The sequence below is a fragment of the Hesperophylax consimilis genome, chromosome 1, assembly GCF_061612785.1.
Source record: "Hesperophylax consimilis isolate HC1 chromosome 1, BYU_Hcon_1.0, whole genome shotgun sequence".
In the NCBI taxonomy this organism is placed as follows: domain Eukaryota; kingdom Metazoa; phylum Arthropoda; class Insecta; order Trichoptera; family Limnephilidae; genus Hesperophylax; species Hesperophylax consimilis.
In genome coordinates, this window is record NC_142836.1 from 27,579,831 (window position 1) to 27,599,829 (window position 19,999).

General features: G+C 34.9%; 2 protein-coding genes across 3 annotated transcripts; one reads left to right on the forward strand and one right to left on the reverse strand.

Annotated features, from left to right (window-relative positions):
- The first annotated feature begins 1,290 nt into the window (after positions 1–1,290).
- Nup35 (nucleoporin 35) lies at positions 1,291–8,120 on the forward strand. The gene is made up of 5 exons (XM_089637461.1): positions 1,291–1,412; positions 1,528–1,682; positions 1,874–2,392; positions 5,259–5,409; positions 6,375–8,120. The coding sequence occupies exons 1-5, from the start codon at positions 1,402–1,404 to the stop codon at positions 6,523–6,525; spliced, it is 987 nt and encodes a 328-aa protein (XP_089493587.1). The 5' UTR covers positions 1,291–1,401; the 3' UTR covers positions 6,526–8,120.
- Positions 8,121–8,283: 163 nt separating this feature from the next.
- Hou (GID complex subunit 8 homolog protein Houki) lies at positions 8,284–19,746 on the reverse strand. 2 transcript variants are annotated; one of them, XM_089631693.1, is made up of 5 exons: positions 19,533–19,746; positions 19,249–19,445; positions 15,255–15,452; positions 9,866–10,038; positions 8,287–9,136 (listed from the first exon to the last, which is right to left on the reverse strand). In XM_089631693.1, the coding sequence occupies exons 1-5, from the start codon at positions 19,669–19,671 to the stop codon at positions 9,025–9,027; spliced, it is 819 nt and encodes a 272-aa protein (XP_089487819.1). In that variant the 5' UTR covers positions 19,672–19,746; the 3' UTR covers positions 8,287–9,024. The 2 variants fall into 2 exon arrangements, with proteins under 2 accessions (XP_089487827.1, XP_089487819.1); XM_089631701.1 differs by having other exon boundaries at positions 8,284–10,038.
- Between the last annotated feature and the right edge of the window lie 253 nt (positions 19,747–19,999).

Below are 19,999 nucleotides of genomic sequence, written 5' to 3' on the forward strand. Positions count from 1 at the left end.
ATAATAAAACTTTTATATTCAGAATCAGCGTTTGTTGATCTATATCAGTCTTTCTCAAAGTGGGCAATAACTTCTGGAGGCTGTCACGGGGGCAGTAGAAGGCTCAAAGAAAATTAGGAGGCGTTAAGGCAATCTAGAAGGGCAACGGCAGACACATTTTATACATAAAAATCCGACGAAATCTAGCTTAATTAAATAATAATAGTTTGTTTTACTTCCTTATTACAAAACATTTCTTATACCAAAACTGGGTTTCGCCACATTGCTAGTTAGTTTTTGAATTTAGTAAAACACTAATAATGGAATTATATATTTTCTATCACCGTCATTGGTTCTTCAAAGTTTGTATGGAAAACTGTATCGGACCAGCCACCTTAAGTTCTTCAGTTCGTCGTCGTATGTGTGTGAACGTGGATTTAGTTCTGTACCAACGTTGCTAACTAAAAAGAGAAATCGGCTGCATGATACTGAACGCGGTGACTTACGGCTGTTTTTGAGTGAATTCGAGCCTGATATTAACAAACTCGTCGAAATGCATCAGATTCATCCTTCACATTAGATAAGTTCAAAGCCTTCTTTTAATGTTAATAAAAATACTTTAAATGTGATTAAGTATTAGTTTGATTTCCTCACATTGAAACATACTTTGATCTCAGAAATAGGATATGGGTCATACGTCATAGGTACCCTATAATAATGCATGTTCAAAAATTATATTTGCAATTACTGTTTTTAAGATACGCAACAGATGTAAAAAAGTAAGTTAAAAAATTTGAGGGGAACTAGATTTTTTTTTAATCTTGTGGGCGGTGGTCCAAATAAGTTTGAGAAACTGTGATTTATATGAATATATTTTTAAAGCCATAATATTTTTCACTGCAGCTCTTTATGGGTAGTATGAAAAAATATTTGCTTTTGGAAACGTCAAATAAAAATTAAAATGGTTTTTTATGTGTAGTTAATTACCTACAGAGATACAAAAAACCCATTAGGTAAAGACGGAACTGCATAAATGCTGACCGTTTAGATCCGCCCCTGAAACCATTGTTAATACCTACCATAATATACCTACTATTGGAGCCCAGCATTATTTTAGTATTTAATCGGAAAGCCTCAACACGCCTGCCATCTATCGAAAATCTAGAAAACACGCTTCACGCTAGAATGTCTCTCTCACCGCTCGAATAACTTGTTGCTACTTGAAACAAACAAATCCTGGAGAAGTTGTCGGTAAGGCAGTTAGCAGTAGTTGTAGATAGTGTAGATTCGTAGATTGGTTATAAACGTCAAATCGAATGAAACATCGACGGTTGAATATCCCAAGCTTCTGTCATTATTCATTATTTTTCAAAAGAGTGGACTGGCCGGTTAATTGTGTCGCAAGTTGAAAACAAATCATCTATGAGAGCAATGTAAGTAATATATTTTTTTTTGTTTAAATAATATCTGTAATATTAACCATTGCGTTGCGATAAGCCGGTAATTGAAGGTTTCTGATTGAGGTTAAATATATTTTTTGATTTTCAGCATGGAGCCAATGAATCTTGGAAGTCCCACCCATTCCCCTTCAAATAGTCCGAATGCAAGTTTTTTGCCTACTTTCTTCATAGCAGAATTCAACCAACCTACTTCTCCAAGAACAAATAGCTTATCTCCAACAAAAGGACGAACCTTGGCATTTGGTAAGCATTTGTATTCAATGCTTTACTGTTTACTAATGAAATTATAATACATATACAGTTGCAATTATAGAAATTATTGAGAAAGAGTGATGACATTTGAACATATTATTTTTTGCCTGTTTTAACTACTATGTTTAGACTGCTGCCAATACCATAACATTGTCAAATTAAAGTGTTTTAATTTTGAACAGGAAACTCGCCTCCAATCCGTCCCAGCCCACAACAAATCCCGCAATATAATACGCCGCAGCGACAAAAGGCAACTCCAAATGTTTCCTTTTCAAACAAAATAAATGGCCCTCCGACGCAAGGGTTATTTGATACACTCCATCAACCAGACTGGAATTCCAGCCAGCCGATTCAATCACCCGGCGCCCCCTTTACGTCCCCCATGCATAACTCCACATTTGGCCACCACGGACACCAAGACAATTATATGGCCCAGATTGACTCTCCATTTGCGGCTAATTCGTCATTTGCTCACAGCCAGCAACAGAAATTCAACCAGTCTCAGAATTTTAATCAGTCTGCGGCGCAGACGACCATATCCAATAATGACAGTTTATGCTACTCCTCACCGGCGGGCGAGATGAATATGGAAAATAGATTTGGAGAAGAAACGGCTGAGTTTTGGATTACAGTTTTTGGATTCCCTCTGAGTGCAGCCAGCATGGTATTAACACAGTTTTCAAATTGTGGAAATCTCATTGGTAAGTTTACTATAACCAAACCTGCGTACTGTAATAGTTACAATTTCCAATTTGTATAAAAATCAAATCAACGCTGCCCTCCTGTTGTCTGCCAAGAGGTCGCCCGCCATAGACACTCAATTTCTTCGAATATAAGTAGCTATCCTGGGGAAACTTCGTATGATAGATGCACAGTTTCCCAAAACTCAAAGTTATCCCTTGCAGGGCTGTTAGGCCAACTCATGACCAGAATATCATAACATTACTTTAGTAAAACAAAGTTAGTTTACAAGATATTGGCATTTTAAGAATTTCAAACAATCGACACAACTAAAAGATTTCATATTCTTGTATACTAATTTTTATTACAAACTACACTCAATGAACACTTTTTTTTTACATAATTTGCCAGGTTAGCGGTGTACATTTTTTTTACAGAATGAGGAGTCAAACAAGGGAAACAAAAAAAAATTTACTCATCAATCAGGCAAAAATGTTGTTATTTTCCAAAGGCATAGGTTGCACAATAAAAATTAGAATCTTTGAATGTCTAATTTTGTAGTTGTGGCACACATAAAACAGGCCCGCGATTCTGGAGTTAAACGATCAATCGTTTTCGTATGCGCCGTCTTCGAGTGAAAAACTACTAGTCATCGCGACTAATTTTTTCGAATGTTTCAATTTTACGTATTCTTGAGCGTCGAACGGTCGAAGTTGGTAGAAGAGATGATTATATTGGCACCCCTGTGAATATTGTCTATGTTCCTGATGTTTTTGGGATTTCTATGGTGTGACTGTCAAACAGACAACAGTTATTCGTTATTCAAAACAGAAATGGGTCTCAAAGCAGCCGCTTCAGCTTGCTCAACATGGTGAATTGTAGCCAACATCGCTGGTAAATTAGTCATTGTAATAGGATTGTATAACTTTATAAACCTCTTTGCGGGTCCGAACGTTCGTGCGGTAAAACAAAAATTGACAGCTAGACTAGATTTTGACAGCCAATTCCATAGAAACGCCAACAACCTACCACTCGCTGCCCTGTTTCTACTGGTTATACCCAGTAGATGTTGTGTGGAATGACTTTTGACGTTTGGCGTCGAAGTATGTACCTTCGACCAATTTCGGGAATAGCAACGACAACCAACATACGTACTTTCGACGGCGATTACGAGCGCCCTTGATTCAGGAATAGAGCCCCAGATCTAAGGTGTTGATTTTCACAAAATTAATAAAAGTGCCAATAGTGCGTCTTCTTTTATTAAAATCATATGTATTATGAAATTGTGGTCCTATCAGCTCTCCAAAGGTCATAAGTTGGCCTATCAGCTCTCCAAAGGATAAGGTTAAATACCCGTCACTTCAATTTAACAAGTGTTTTCATTCGAATCCCTAATTATTAAAATAATTTCACAACCTCTTTTTGCATTATTATAGTAATTTATATTTTTCTAAAGTAAAATATAGCAAAAACCAATTATAAAACTGCACTAAATTAGCATTTTTAAAAATATGTACAAGGTGTGGGTACTGCTGCCCCGGGAACCATTTATTGGACAACCAACACTCCTGCTATAGGTTACCTTAAGTGGTTTTTTACGTTTGGCGACTTAGCGGGGGTGCCCGGGTTCATAGGGGTGAGGTTTGTCTAGGTCTTGGCGGTGGATACGTTTACCCACCTACTGCGTGGCAGGTCGGATCGGGAGAAACTTGTTGAGGGAGACCTCTCGACCTGGCCAGCCAGACTCGTCTCTCGACCCATCGCCTTTCACCACAGTGGGAGGGATGGATTCATGCATCCGTCACTCCTGAACACATTGATCCCCAGGCTTCTACCCACCCTTCATACCTTCTTCCTTCCTTTCTCTAAAAAGTTCCTCCAAACAGTATCCCCAAAGATGACATATGCCCTGAGGGTTTTTTTTCCTCAGGGCCTCCTGTGTGGAGTTAATGTAAAAAAAAGTAGAATTTTTTATCATACAAGGAGTCGAAATAGCTTATAAAAAAATTTACTCGAAATCTATTTATAAAATGAATCTGGCAAAATTAATTATTGTTTTCAGTTTTATTTTTTACTTTGATCAAAGCGGGGTTATTCAGAGTTGTGTAATAAAAATTATAATCTTAGAATTTGGAATATTGTAGTTGTGGCACACGAAAAACTGATCTATCTGACTGACGGTGTCGATTTTCTCGAAATTTATAAAAGTGTCAATATCTCGTAAACTAACGATTTCTTATTAAGGGTAAATGTAAAATATGTAATAATCTACACATTCATAGATGGCGCCTATTTAATTATTTCACCCTTCTTGCAAGTTGTCCTCTAAAATATTAAGACAAATTATTTGTTCGCATTTTCTCAATATAAATTTGAATAAATTGTTTTGTCAGTATACAAACAAAAAATTTTCAAAAAAGGCATACAAATACAATATTGTATCGGTGATTCAATCCAATATTGTATTTCTACGCCTTTCTTGAAAGAATTGGGTTTTTATAGGGACAAAACTATGAATTCATTTGTCTTAATATTTTAAAGCATATCTTTCGAAACTCGCATTTAAGTGTAATAATTAAATTATAGCCATCTACGAAAGAGCAGATTATGAATTCTTCTAAGTTTACCCATAATGTTAAATTATGATGTAAGAAGATACATTTTGCAAAAAACAAGTAAGTTATTACGAAAAATAGCATCAGCCGGCATAGGGCTATCAGCAGCATTTTACCCCTGGCACACTAAGGATACTAACTAGGTCATGGGAGGATGGCATTCCAAGGGTTAACCGATTTTTTTTTCCTTCAAAGCTTCAGGTTCCCACTAGAAATTACTTGCCGACCTAAAGTACTTTTTTGTTTTTATTCTTTATTTTTTTATTCTCAGATAAGAAATTCCCAGCCCAAGGCAACTGGGTATGGATCAGGTATTCCTCCCGCTCTGAAGTTGGCCGAGCGTTGGCCCTCAATGGACGAATTCTGCCAGGAAACTTAATGGTCGGGGTTCAATCTTGTCACCAACCTCCTCAGTCTCACAGGTATGTTAATTTGTATTGCCTTCAACCTTTCTTATTTTCAGCTCTGGTAATTAAATAATTTGATCTCTATGCACTAACTGGCTGCGGCTTCATTTATTATTATGGATACTTATAAACAAGCTCCGTAATAGATAGGTTAAGATCATTGACTATGAACCTGGAGGGCGGGGATTTAAATCCTGGCAAGTGCAAATTTTTATTTTTTATATGTGATATTTACTTTTAATTGATACCAAATAGTATGTATTCAGGGTGTAACAAGACATACCTGATAGACTTAATAAACTAGCGATTACTAATCTCTTTTGGAGTAAGAAAAATGTAGCCATCATTTTGCTGTCTGATGAAATTTTTTTTCAATTGAAAACAAAAATATATAATATTGTCACGTGTTGCCACCGATTACAACACAAAGCCAGACCATTATAGTCCTAGAGAGAGGTGGTACGTGTCGTCATCATTACAGTATCTTCTCTCCTTGGAACTACTATGAAGGCCCGTCCCTCTGCCCCATTCCTTACTGACTAATGACGAGGGACTAAGACGGAGCACGTCCCACGTAGTGTGATAAGTTTAAATGTATTCTTTTTTAAATGTCATCAAACAAGTGATCTCTACATTTTTTACTCCAAATAAGATCAGGAATCCCTGATTTAAAGTCTGTCAGGTACATCTTGTTAAAGTACAAAAATACTATATAGCATGGTAATATGTAACAATGATTAGGTTAATCACTTGTGTCTTGTTTCTTTTTGTATTACGTAGGTATCCCAACTGAGTTTTGTAACTAGATTGTTCATAAGTGAGAACATCTGTAAAAACCCGATAAATAAAAGCAAAACAGAACAAAATAAATATTTTCGGTTTTATTTTTTTCTAAACTTTACTTCAATGTTATGATTTTTTAATGCAACTGCAATGAGTATCATTTTCGTATTTATTTATGAAACTTTTATCTTTAACAGAAGTGGTGTGCGTCAACTAGCATCAGGTCCATCACGAGCCCTCAACACTTCCACAGCAATGGCCGGAGCAGCCTCCCCCCCATCAGGGGTCGGGGCCCAGAGATCCTCAGGGACTATATCACGCGCACTGGAATACGTATTTGGCTGGTAGTCAATATCAAAATAACCCTTATAAAGCAATTTTAAAGAATGTACATGATTCAGTGACCCAATGTCCAATCCTAAATCATGATGTGGAATGTCCATAGTTTACGATTGTGTTATTGATGATACAAACTTTGTAATTGCTTTTGCCAACATCATACACTGGTAAAAGTTCACCCATCCTACTACAACACAGCGGCGCATTGCCTTTGTTTCTACCTACACATCAAATGTATAAATTTCATTGGCTCTGTCGCATCGATATTCCGTGCAAATTGTTTGTAGCTCAGTGACAGTCGGCAGATCTTCCCTGGTCTCTATTTTCTATAAAGTCTTTAAACCAAGATATCAATTTTATTATGTGCCATTCGATATTTTACCCTATACCTAATTAATAAACCTAACGAACGAGTCTCTTGCACAATCAATAATTATCATTACTATGTGTTGATCACCTGTATTCTTCGTGATTTTATAATCCCTTTTACAATATGAATTATTATATCTCCTTAATAAATACAGACCCCCTTATTAGATTCTTATGCACCGGTTTAACATTGGTATAGATAATCCGGCCTTAAACTGTACATCACTTAACAAATCAGCTCAGATGTCCATTGTGCGGGGCTCGATTTTGACATGTTTTATTTATTATTTAAAACACTAACTTGTTCTGAAACCTTGAATTTTTATTACAATAACATAAACATGTAATTCTGGATTCCCACCTTATCTTATCTATGGTCTATTTATTAGAACGAAAGTTGAATTCTATTCAACTTTGGGTAGAAACCCAAAAAAGCCTGTTTTCACTGATATATTTCATAGGTTCTGTGAAATAGATCAGATGGGATCACAGTTTGAGATATCCCAGCTTAAAGAAACCATCCCATACTAAAAAGGTGGTCATAATTTACAATACAGACAAACCATAAAATTAAATAAACAAAATTGAAGCAAAAGAGATATACTTATCAACTAAATGGAGGGAGATGGTCCTCCCGGTGGCTGAGAATTAGAGACTTGGTTTTCATGTATCTGGATGAAGTAAAGATATTTCTTCTTGAATACTTCTACAGATGTCAATGGAATAGAGAATAAGCCATATTCTAAATCCGGGTTGAGTACAATTTGGCCTATACACTCCGTGATATTTTGATTTGAATCTTGGGTGCTTCTCGATGACACACGTGTCACCTGCACCATGGGTTTGACTTTCCAAATCACATATATGTGTGTCAGCCGCGGGTTAAAAGTTAATCCCGGTTTATTTATACCTATGCTTTGATAATAAATCAAGTTTTTCACATTCTGACCTTACTCGCCGCGTAATATTTACACCGCGATTATAAGTACAGAAGATAAAGTATAGTTTTGTAAAATTGTAAGTATTTTATGTAAATATTTTGACGTTTCATCATCTAAAGGGTCTGATTATATTATTTAATTTTAAAATGTTATTATTCTTCAATTTTTCCAAATTATCTTTTGTAATGTCTTGGTTATGATTTTTTTTAATTTCATTTTCACTAATTAGGTATTGATATTACATTTTATTCAAAGCATGTCTGTCATCTGGTGTGTGGCAGATTATATTTTCTTACAGTATTTTATAATATATAATTCACAATATAGCAATAATAATTGTTGTAAAATGCTGGTTCCTAATCAATAAACAACATTCAAAGCCTTAGTTAAAACAATTTGTAGTACATATTCATATAAAAAAAATAATAGTACAAGCATACTGTTTAAATATGTCGTTTTTATTTTGAAATCCTCTCCTACAAGTTTTAATTAACATTTTCTTAATATAATCTACATATTTATTTTATTTAATGCCATGATTACAGTAATTTCAAATAATGTTGATAGCAAAATATTTACTATAATTTTTCCAAATTGGTACCAAATTAGCTCAATGTCTGAAAATAATTTATATATATTAGCTATCTCCTAATTATAACTAGAAATCAGATTTTATTCACTATCAAAATGGTGAAACAAGCTCTAACAACGCCAAAATATATTATGTCGAAATTATACAATAAAAACAGGAATATTTCTTTTGGAACCAGTGCTTTTGAGAAATTTCGTGCAGCGGGGAGTGGGTATTTATGGGTGGTCAGCAAAAATATGGAGGAAAAAAGAACAAGTATCTTCAAAAATCTTTCATTCCTCTCTTTTTGATTAAAAAAATTCCCATTCCTAAGAAGAAAAAAGAACATTGGCTATTTCTAATTTGAACAGCTCATATTTTGAAGAATGTTATAGCTAAAATATGCATTAATGACAGAAAAACGATCAAATGTGAACTAACAGCCAAATCAAATGTCTAATAACAACTACGTAATAAGTTTTTATTTTATAATATGCACAAAATAGAGCTTTCAATTAGGTTAGAATATAACCTTAAGAAAATATTGGCTCAACTTCCCAAATATTTGTGTGAATTTATATAAATATGGAATACTAACAGAACATTCAATAGTATCAAATTATCTACTTAACCTTCAAGAGGGCGCGCGGCTTCTAAAAGAGCGCGTATGTCGCCTTCTTCCCTGCTGGCTTCCCTACGGGCTTGTCTTGCATCTTGTGCATCTGGTCTGGCGGGCAACCTGAGATAGAGATATAACCAAGCAATGAATGCACTATTCACTAATCCCGCGCTGTGCGTAGGATTCACGGTTCAGTTGAGCCAAAGGCTCCTAATCGACTACACGCGTCGTTTGCGACGGTCACATCAATTACAAAGGAAATAAACATCGAAAGGGTCCTGCTAAGAAAAGGAGGCCATCGGAAACCCATTGCGCAAGGAATATTTGCCACTACCACACCACTTTTGTTCTAAAAGACTGCGCGCCCGCTTGAAGGCTAAAACAGGATTGGGAAATAATGGGAAAAACTTTTAAATTTCTCATTAAACTAGGTTTTAGCAGAATAGCAGATACAGTTAAAAATAATTCCTCAGTAAAGAGTAAAAGAGTTTGAACACAAAAGTCTAACTGCGAACAAATTTAATAATAATTATAATTAAATTTTGTAATAATAATGAAAAAATAATTCCAGTGGTGAAAGGTTATTAAAAATTATAAGGAATTTATTGTTATCAATACGCATAGATTTTTTTATCTTTAAAAATTCACTTTTGTCTCAAATTATTATATGTACAACAACTAGTGATTCAACATTCAACAAATCTTAGTAACTTTCTATTTCATAGTTTTTTTCCAAGTGTCTTTAACGGAACCAAGTAGAGCGGGATATTTAAACGAAGAATTAAATCGCACAGTTGAATAAAACCCAAAAACTAATTTAATGTCATTTATAAAGTAACCTGATCTTACTTTAAATTTTCAATTGTTGCATTGGCTAAGTTGGTCATTTTGGAGTATTTGATGTTCTTCTTGTCCAGCTCAGCTTGTGCCCATAAGATAAGTCGTAGCAAGCTGGAGAGCTTCGGGCTTGTGAACTCTTGATGTTCCATGCGCAAAATGGCGGCGTTTAGTTCACTGGCAATCTAAAACACAAACTTATGATTTAACCATTTATTTTCACATTATATCTCCAGTTTGGTAGCATCTCAGGAGAGAATCTATGCATTATTTGATTTTTCATTTTGTATTGCAGATGAAGTGGCTCTAGGAGGACAGTGTGTGAATTACATTCTATAATATCACAGTGGCTGTAATTATTTGCTAGTTACAAATGAAAATTCATACAAAATTGTCATTGGTTCATAATTAAAACGGAATTGTGTTGTGTCCTTGGTTTATCAATGTGAATTAATAATTAATCACAATGTCAGGCTAATATTAGACACACAACTGACTTCACTCGTAACCTCAAATTCGTAATGCTCTTATATTAAAAGTTTGACCCACACACCCGCACTTTAATTTATGCATCTCTGCCACACTTTACCAAACTTACATAATACTACACATCAAACAAAATATCGTTGCTTCCACCGCAAAATTACCTAACTGACAATTTTCACTTTTTGGACTAATGATGCAAATTTGTCTGCAATTATGACCCTTACGTCCATACAAAATTATACAATTAACAAAAATATGGTTTTTACAACAAAATTCAAATACTAAATTACCTATCTGACAGCTTCTCATTTGTGCCTGCAAAATTATCTAACTGCCATTTTAACTTGAGAGATTTCACGCATTGTGTTGCGCTGCATTCAAACTCCGAAATTGTAATTTTATATATAATTTACCATGTAAAGTGAACTATGACAAATATATAAGGTATTTATAAATCCATTTTATACATGAAATACACTTATAACTAGTCAGTTATGTTTAAATATAACAATTTATTGAACTTGTCCGTTATAGATTTTTGCAAGTTAGAATATTTTTGCTACCGCAATTTTTTTTAGCAGTTATCAAATTTTGCATCATACATAATGAATGAGAATAACTTGTCTGCCGTTGATATTGAGCAACTTCTGCTGATGGATGATATTATTACATTTCGTTACGATGATCCTGGGAATGAATTAAATACTAATGAAATGATTATCACTGAGGAAAAAGTGTCTGAAAATCTAGATCCGGATAACGAAGCTGTACCAGAATGCAACATTTCATATAATTCTGAAAATAATAGAGAAAGATGTATCTGTTAACCTAGATTCTGATTACAAGGCTGCATTAGAATGCAGTAGCTCAGATGATTCAAATTCTGATGGCGATGTCCCAAGGAAAACAATTTCCTCCGAGTACGAGTGTTGACAATATTGAAGATGTTAGTTTGGAAAATTATACTAACATAGCAACAATATCTACAAGAGAAACTAACAAAAGAAGGAGAATGCAGGAAAAGGATTATATGGGTTTAAAAAACAAAATGATGGAAAATACTTGTTGAGTGAATCCCAGGCACTTATTTGTTCTTCAAAGAAATGCCTGACTTCTAAAAACAAACATTGTCATGAATTTAAAGATATTCAGAGGCAACAAATGTTTACTTATTTTTGGTAAAATATGAACAGGGATATGAAAAAAATATGTATCAGCTCTTTAACAGATAGTATTCCTACAAAGCGGCCTTCTGCCTTTGAGAGTCAAGAAGGCAATATTCTCACGTTTACTACTTGAAAAATGGTGAAGAAAAAAGCAAGTTTGTAAGAAAACATTTGACAATATTTTTGATTTAGATCCAGCTACTGTCACAAATTGGATTACAGCCTTCAAAGGTGGTATGCACACACACAAATCCAATTCGAAAGTCCCACTACGCAGACGCAATAATAATACAATTATGGAAGAAGGGCGAAACGTAATGATATTTTTTTAAAAAGAATCAACCGAAGCTTCCGTCACATTATTGCAGGGCATACGTTCACTATTGATATGCAAGCTGTAAAACTTGCCCCCTGTTTTGAAAGCAAGTGCACTTTATTATAAAACAAAACTTTGTGTCCACAATTATACGATTTATAACATGGTAACAAAGGATTGCTATTGCTACCTATGGGATGAGTGTGAAGGGGGTTTGATTGCCAATATATTTTGTACAATATTTGTGAAAGTTTTAGAATTATACATACCAACAGATGGTTGTGGTTATCAAAACAAAAACACAACTCTTTCAAACGCACTACTTAGATTAAGTTTAACTCACATTAATATAGAAATAGAGCATAACTATTAAGAAAAGGGTCATACCCAAATTGAAGTACATAGCTTCCATAGTTTAATTGAACGAAAACTTAAAAATAACTAAATCTACTTCCCAACCGATTATCTGGGAGTATGCAGAGAAGCTAGAATTTCTCAACCCACTTCAGTATTTAAGTTACGAATATTTTTTGAATTATGACTATACAGTGGGTTGCCATATTAATAGGGACACCTATGGAAAATGTGTTTTTCACACTTTGTGTTCATAAAACAAAGATCTTTATAATTTTAGGTGCGGTTATTATTATTTATCAACAAGGACATTGAATTTTGAAAATTATATTCACCGTATTTGTCCTTAATCTGCGATTATTTTATTTTTTTTATTATTTTTAAACATTATCGAACAAAAAGTTAATATTTCGTAATTTCGCATTTAGCCGCAATAACAGCTTGTACACGCCGTGGTATACTCTCAATGCACAATTTTGCTGTAATCTTTAGTTCAGGAGAATGATGCCACACCCGGATGAGGGTTTTGATGAGCTGCTGCTTCGTTGTGACCACCTCCTTGGCAATCTCCCTCTTGGTGAGCTTCTACAGGTTTTCAATAGGGTTCATGTTAGGGGAATTCCCCGGCAAAGGTAAAACCGGCACATTTTTTTCAGCCAGGAGTGCAGTGACGGTCCTGGCTTTATGACAGGGTGCGGAGTTGTGCATATAAACGTATTCCTGGCCACCAGGGAACCATTCTCCGACTTGAGGCAGTAATCGATTTTCCAGTATTTGTCTGTACTGATCCTGCCTCATAGTCCCTTGCACGATGTGGAGGCGCCCCATCCCTTTGGAAGAGATGACTGACCACATCATGATACTGGTAGGGTGTTTGATCGTCTCTACAAGGCAGTCCGGATGAAATTTCTCTCATGGGCGTCGTCGGACGAACGATGATTTATCCAACAAAATTTGGAATATGGACTCGTCAGAGAAGCACACCTTAAAAAAGGCCATAATCAAACTAATGGAATTTTTTTAAAGTTTGATAACCACAAAATTGTTAATTACCATATTCCAGTTCTCTATAGTCATGTTTTGGTGTGCGTTGGCCCATTCCAGTAGTTTTTTCATCATATCTACTGTGAGGTGAGGTTTTTTAGCTGGCCGATGATCAATGAGGTTTTCCTCAGCCAATCTTCTCTGGACTCTCCTTTGGGAGACTTCGATATCATCTTCGTTGATCATCAAGGTCAGACGAGCCACACTCTTTTTGCGGTTTCGGAGACAGACGTCTTTGATTTTGCGGTCAGTGCGAGGTGTAGTGATTCGTTTTGTGCCACATTTCCCATTGTGATTCAATTCAAGGGGCAGGTTTTGATTGATTTTCTAATTTATCCTGTTAACCACAGACTTTAAAATACCTGTAATGGTTGCTATTTCCCTTTGGAAATATTGAATGTTTAACAATAGTGACTTCACTTCCGCACATTTTCTTTGGGACGTGTTTGAAGACCTAGCCATACTGAAAAAACAGAACATTGGACTCAATATGGAAACACTATTCACTGAAATAAGATATGAAAAAAAAAATTATAAAATTAATAGATAATTAATAATTATTTACATTTTTGTACAGCTAAACTGTTAAAACTTTTAAATATAATTATTATGTATATTTATTTACCAGAACTTCAATCACGAATTTTCACAAAAATGCTGGCCACATGGAAAAAACCTTAAATTTTCGAGGGATGTGGCACTTTGCGAGTGTTGCCACTTCTTAAAAGTATCAGTGGTGATACCAGCAACAAAAATAACGAAGGTATGGCCATCATATCCAAGTTATTTAGAAGTAGAGACAACGTAAACATAAAAATCAGGAAATATTGGAACTGTCCCTATTAATATGGCAACCCACTGTAGTTAATGTCTATAGTTCAATTCGTCCAGGACATAGAAGAAGTGACCCAACAGTAGCAGATTTAAGATGCTTGCAATATTTGGCTGGTAGACTTAACTTTAAACTTAATTATAATGATTCGCGGAAGCCATTATTAAAGTCACCAGTTTCAACCTTAAACGACTACGCTCAACCAGCACAGCTGTATAAGAGACAGATAAAAATTAAACAAAATTGAAAAATTCGACCACCTCCAGGACTTGAAGTGTCCTTCCGAAATTCTGTTGGGAGTTTTATGATAAACTTTTTCATTAATTATTATTTTAAGTGTCATAGAACAGTGTTAGTTTTTATATTATTTTATCAAAAATCATTATTATTTGATAGACCGAAGGCGTCTAATTTCTTAATTTTTTGTTCATTTTGTTGTTGATTTATTTTATTTTCGTCACTTTAGTGTTATAAAACGAATATTATGTAAATATTCTGTTCTGGAAGTACTACTAGGTAGTAAATTTTACGTGCAAAATTCCATAAGTGAAAAAAATTTTCAAAGCAAAATTACTTATCTAACACTGCCACTACACTGTTTAAAAAAAATATATGTATTTTTTCCAAATAAAATATAATGAAAAAAATATTCATTAGATACGTCTTTTATTAAAATAAAAAAATCAGTCTAATTTTAAAATGGGAAGGTTTTTTCGCTTTCCTGTAAAAGTACATTTTTGCAGTTAGGTAATTTTGCGGTGGAAGCAACGATATGTAATACAAATATCATCAATAGTACGTTGATATGTACACAAAATAATATGTTGTCACTCAAATATCTTGAGTACCTAACACTTCAATTTGGCAAATAGAAGCCCCCATGTTTGTTTTTAAATGTTTTTGAAGGATCAATGTCATGCAATGTTAAAAGCAATATGAATTAATTGTATCTTAGTGTTACTAACAACAATGAGTGAAGTGTATCTTACAGCGTGACTAACATCAATAAGTGAAGTGTATCTAAAAGTGTGACTAGCAATAAAGAGTGAAGTGTACCTTACAGTGTGACTAACAACAATGAGTGAAGTTTATCTAAAAGTGTGACTAGCAACAAAGAGTGAAGTGTACCTTACAGTGTGACTAACAACGAGTGAAGAGTATCTAAAAGTGTGAATAACAATGAATGAAGTGTTTGCATCTTACAGTGTGACTGTATTGTGGCTGCAGCAGGTCAGCGAAGGGGCTGTTGGCTGGATCGGGGAAAGCGAGCAGCGCCAGGGAACGCTCCAGCTCAGGCAGGGCTGCGGGGCGCGCGGCTGCCGCCTCCGCCAGTGCCGCCCGAGCCCAGCCCAAGGCTGCCTCCACGCGTCCCGCCTTCACCAGCTCTAGCAGGTGGAGTTGCTGCAAATTAAAACACAAATACAAAAAGTGTTTTATTGTTCACATCGCAACTGAGTAATTAAGTTCACCCAAGCGGGTAACGTGATGCGCACTCCATCTCATTCCAGCAGCACAGTAAGAGAAAATGCATATCACGCGATCCAGTGGTAGATAGAAACATAGTTTTTGTACTTAATTGAAAAAAAAACGTCAGACAGAAAAATTGTGCTGTTACATTATACATATTTCAATTACAGCTAATGAAATCGAAAAGCTGTACCAACTGAGAAAGCTTTCGGTTTTACCTACAACTACCGTTTTTAATACGCATTTAAAAAAAATTAAACCAATAAGTAAACCAGTGTGTCAGTTTGCAGATTTTCATATCAAAATCGTAAATGCAAAAAGTTGTCATTTACTGTCAGTAAGTTGAATCAAAGGTTTGATTTTTTGAATGCATTAAACGTAGTTAATATAATATAATAGTAATACGATAATAATAATAATATAATATAATAATAATACCGCAATACTCATCCTCCTGCATCGACCATATTATGGTAAAATCGACCAACCGACACACCTCTGAAATTCATAAGTCATCAATTACCGATCACTATGCCACTTCCTTCACAATGGGCTCTAAATATAAAGAACAAAACCAAGCACCAACTGCAATTGCAAAGAAAACAATTGACTATGACAGCCTAAACAAAACGATTACCTCCAAATCCTGGAACATACTGTACAATATAACAAACACAGAGGATGCCTGGATCTACTTCTCTACCTACCTACAAGACAGCCTTAACCAGAACACCAAAATCATCACCATAAACACTCCTAGAGCGATCAAACCTCTTAAACCATGGATTAACCATACTATTATCAACTGCATTCGGAAACGCAACACTATACACAAAAAATGTGCCACGAATCCATACGATATCACACTCCACAATTTCTACAAGATGCCACTATTGTCAGTTTCGCCGATGACACAGTCCTACTATTCCAACCGAAAGAATGGACTACCGTATACGCCAAAGCGGAGGAAGGAATTCAAAAGGTAAAACAGTGGCTCGACTCTAATTCACTAACTCTGAATGTACCTAAAACAAAATACTTACTGTTTAGTCTCATCAATATCCCAATGTCATACCCATAGACATATGAATATTAGTAGACCTGCCCTAAGTGATTAAAAGCGTATTATTCCCCACTCCCCATACCGGTTCCATTGGAGCCGGCTGTGCTTTTACTTTTTCAAACAAACACGTAATTTCCTTGACCTCAAACTTTTAAAATCAGTATATTTCTCACTATGCCAATCACACATAGAATACGGAATTTTAGCTTGACCCTCGACCCCATTATTAAAGTACAAAAATTAATCATAAAAATAATTCTCAAACTTCCTCTTTCTACCAACACTGGTTCTACTATCTTCAATACTATCAACGTTATGGACATAAAACAGCTCTTTGCAAGATCCATCTTGATTAATTTACACCAAAACAGCAAAACACTATACAAACCAACTCAAACGATACACAATACCCGAGCCAAAAATACAGAACTTCTCCAAACTCCTTTTGCTAGAACCACCTTTGGGCAAAGACATTTTAAATACACAGCTTGTAATCTATACAATACACTACCAGCCACGATTAGACAAACAGAGTCAATAACCAAATTCAAACATGAAATAAAGAAATGGATAACAAGTATTGGGCGCCCCACTATCGCAAACATCTGTAAACCAAATTACACATAATCAATAACAACAATTCAAATACCTACAAAATAAAATATTAAAATCAATAATTTTATAAAAACCCCTTTGTAATACGTCCTCCAACTAAATGCATTTATTTTTCATATATATTTATAATATTGTCGTACCTGTACCTACTCTTTCTATTATCTATCTATTTACTCCATAGTTTAAAGTGTATACAACCTTGTAATTTGTATTTTGATTTAGTTATGCATGTAAATATTCTGTATCTGAATACGTCTGTCTCGACACAGGTGTACCCTAGTGAGATAGATGTCGATAAATACATGTAAAAAAACTTTATATTGATAGATAAATAAATTTAAAAAAAAAAAGTTGTGGGTAAAAGTTTACCAAGCTTTCTAAATATTCAATCTTTGTTCCATAGGTAATGTTAACTCTTTGTACTCCGTTGTCACCGCCACGGAGACATAGGAAACATTCTAACAACTCCGATAACGCCCAGCGGCGACATAAACAATGGGTAAACATTTTATTATTTAAAAAAATAAAAGGGTCTTTTTACAGGCATACACATGATTCTATTCAGTTGTATAAAGTACCCACTTACGATTTGGTTCTGCTTTTTGCTCTGTTTTTCATACATAACAATAACTAAGCATTCATTTCATCTGAATATTTTTTACTGGGCAATAAATATTCTCACTTCATCAGGCTCAATGGAAAACTCCATATTTTAAGAAAACGTCCCAAGCGGGTCTGTGAGGTCTGCTCGAAAAAGGCAGTAAAAGGTGGCAGACGGGAAACCAGTGAGTAATGTGACATGTGCCCTAGCAAGCCACATATGCATTTGACTGTTTTCTAAAACACCACACTTTAAAAAATTATAAAGATTAGAATATGCAAATTTTTCTTTTATTAATTATAATTATTATATATTTCTTAACATAACTATTTAAAAAAAAACTTTAAAAAAAAAAAAACAAAAAAAAACATTTTTTTACCTTACCAAAAAACATTTTTTCTAATTTTCTAAAAATATCAATTTTTCCTCATATTTTTGGGCTGCCTTTACACTAAGTTTTTCCTGTAAGTTGCTCAGGTAAGCGACTTATGACAAATTTACCAATGTAAACGACACCATAAGTCGCTTACCATAATTTATACCAAGTTTCAGAAGTTTTTCTTACGTAAGTTTTTGACAGGTCTAATCGCTCACTAGGGAATTTTCGGCACTCTCACAGCTTATCAAAACATATTGATAAGTTGAGACGCTCACAGTAAGTTTTGACGTCACTGTCGGGATGGTAAAACAGAAATCTGTAACACCGACAGTAAGATTCGGTCTTCTGCCGCTGCCCTTCGGGACTTGTTTCCTTGTCGCCATTTGCCAAGAATGCATAGAAAACATTACCTGACTCCAAAAATCGAAGAGTCACCATTAATTAATCAGCTAGCTAAATAGCATTCCGAAAACGAGTATCATTCTTTTTAATTAGTTCTGCCTATTCCTAATTCTGCCGTTAAGCGAACGATAGCCCCCATCAGTACTTCTTCTTTGAAGCCAACTCCTAATCCAACACTCTCTACAAGCTGTTTTTGTTTGACAAAATTGTGCATATTATCGCAGCGGCAATCCGTTGTGTGCGGAAATGGGGATCCATGATCTAACCGTAAATAAATTCTCGACTTTATGAACCGTAAATAAACAAATCCCTGTTTTCAAATGTTACTAACTGACAGCTGTCAAAGTCGGCAGCAACGAGTTGTTGTCAGGAAACCATCTTACCAAAAATAGAATTACTGGTGTAGCAGTCTCTGTGAGAACTTCGTAAATTTAACTTCTCAACAACTTCCGTGAGCATTATTTACGATAAGTCGGATGCATATGTAAACGCTTGTGTGAGTAACTTATCAAAAATTTACGAAAGTCGTAAATTTTACTTACAATTGTAAACCCAGCCTTACATTACACTATGGAGTAGCTGGTATACCATATAAAAAATAATTTGGAGTACAAAGGGTTAATATTTTGTGCAGAACATTATCTTCAGAACCATAGCAGTATTTATTTACCTGAAGGTGGAAGTATAAGTATCGATCATTGTCCAATAATTCTGGATGCAACGCATTAACTAAGGCCGTTGCTTCCTGGATTCTTCCACTCTGTACAGCCTCTCTGATGAGGATTCTTTGATCCAATGATCCTGACAAAGCAGGTTCGGACAATCCTGCTTCTTGTTGAAATTTCAGCGCAGCTTCTTTAAATCCCTCTGCAATTAATAAATAGACCTATAAATCACCAATAATAAAGAATTCACGCCAGACATTCCGAAACAAAGAAATCGTGAAGAAAGTACCTGTGACCAAATAGTTCATAATAAGCATATTCATGTCGGTCCTTGAGATTTGCATCGACTCCGTCTTATTGAATAGATCATCTTTGGAGAAATCAATCTTTTCACTGCTTAAAGCACCACACGCAGATTCGTAGCTCATCTTGGTGGGTCTTTTATTATTATTTCTCTAGAAGTGAACAAAATACACAGCTGTCATCCACGGCCAGTAACAATAATTTTTCTATGGAAAGTGGAAAGTGATTTACCGGTGCTGCCACATCAAATTAAAAAAAAATATATTCTGTTAGGTATATACCCAGAATTTATATTAAATTGTTTTTTTTTTATCCCCTTTGATTCGTGCATAAAAATATTTTGTTAAAGATATTATCAACCAACAAATCATATAACTTTTCATACTTCATGAAAAGTGACGTGAGTATCATTATCCCCGTGGTGTATAATATATCGGTATGCACGTACCAACT

Coding starts and splice junctions, on each gene's coding strand:
- Nup35 (XM_089637461.1), top strand. Junction 1,683..1,873: donor AGGACGAACCTTGGCATTTG/GTAAGCATTTGT, acceptor AATTTTGAACAG/GAAACTCGCCTCCAATCCGT. Junction 5,410..6,374: donor CAACCTCCTCAGTCTCACAG/GTATGTTAATTT, acceptor TATCTTTAACAG/AAGTGGTGTGCGTCAACTAG.
- Hou (XM_089631693.1), bottom strand. CDS start 19,671: ATGAGCTACGAATCTGCGTGTGGTGCTTTAAGCAGTGAAAAGATTGAT. Junction 19,446..19,532: donor TATGAACTATTTGGTCACAG/GTACTTTCTTCA, acceptor TATTAATTGCAG/AGGGATTTAAAGAAGCTGCG. Junction 15,453..19,248: donor ACTTATACTTCCACCTTCAG/GTAAATAAATAC, acceptor TTTAATTTGCAG/CAACTCCACCTGCTAGAGCT.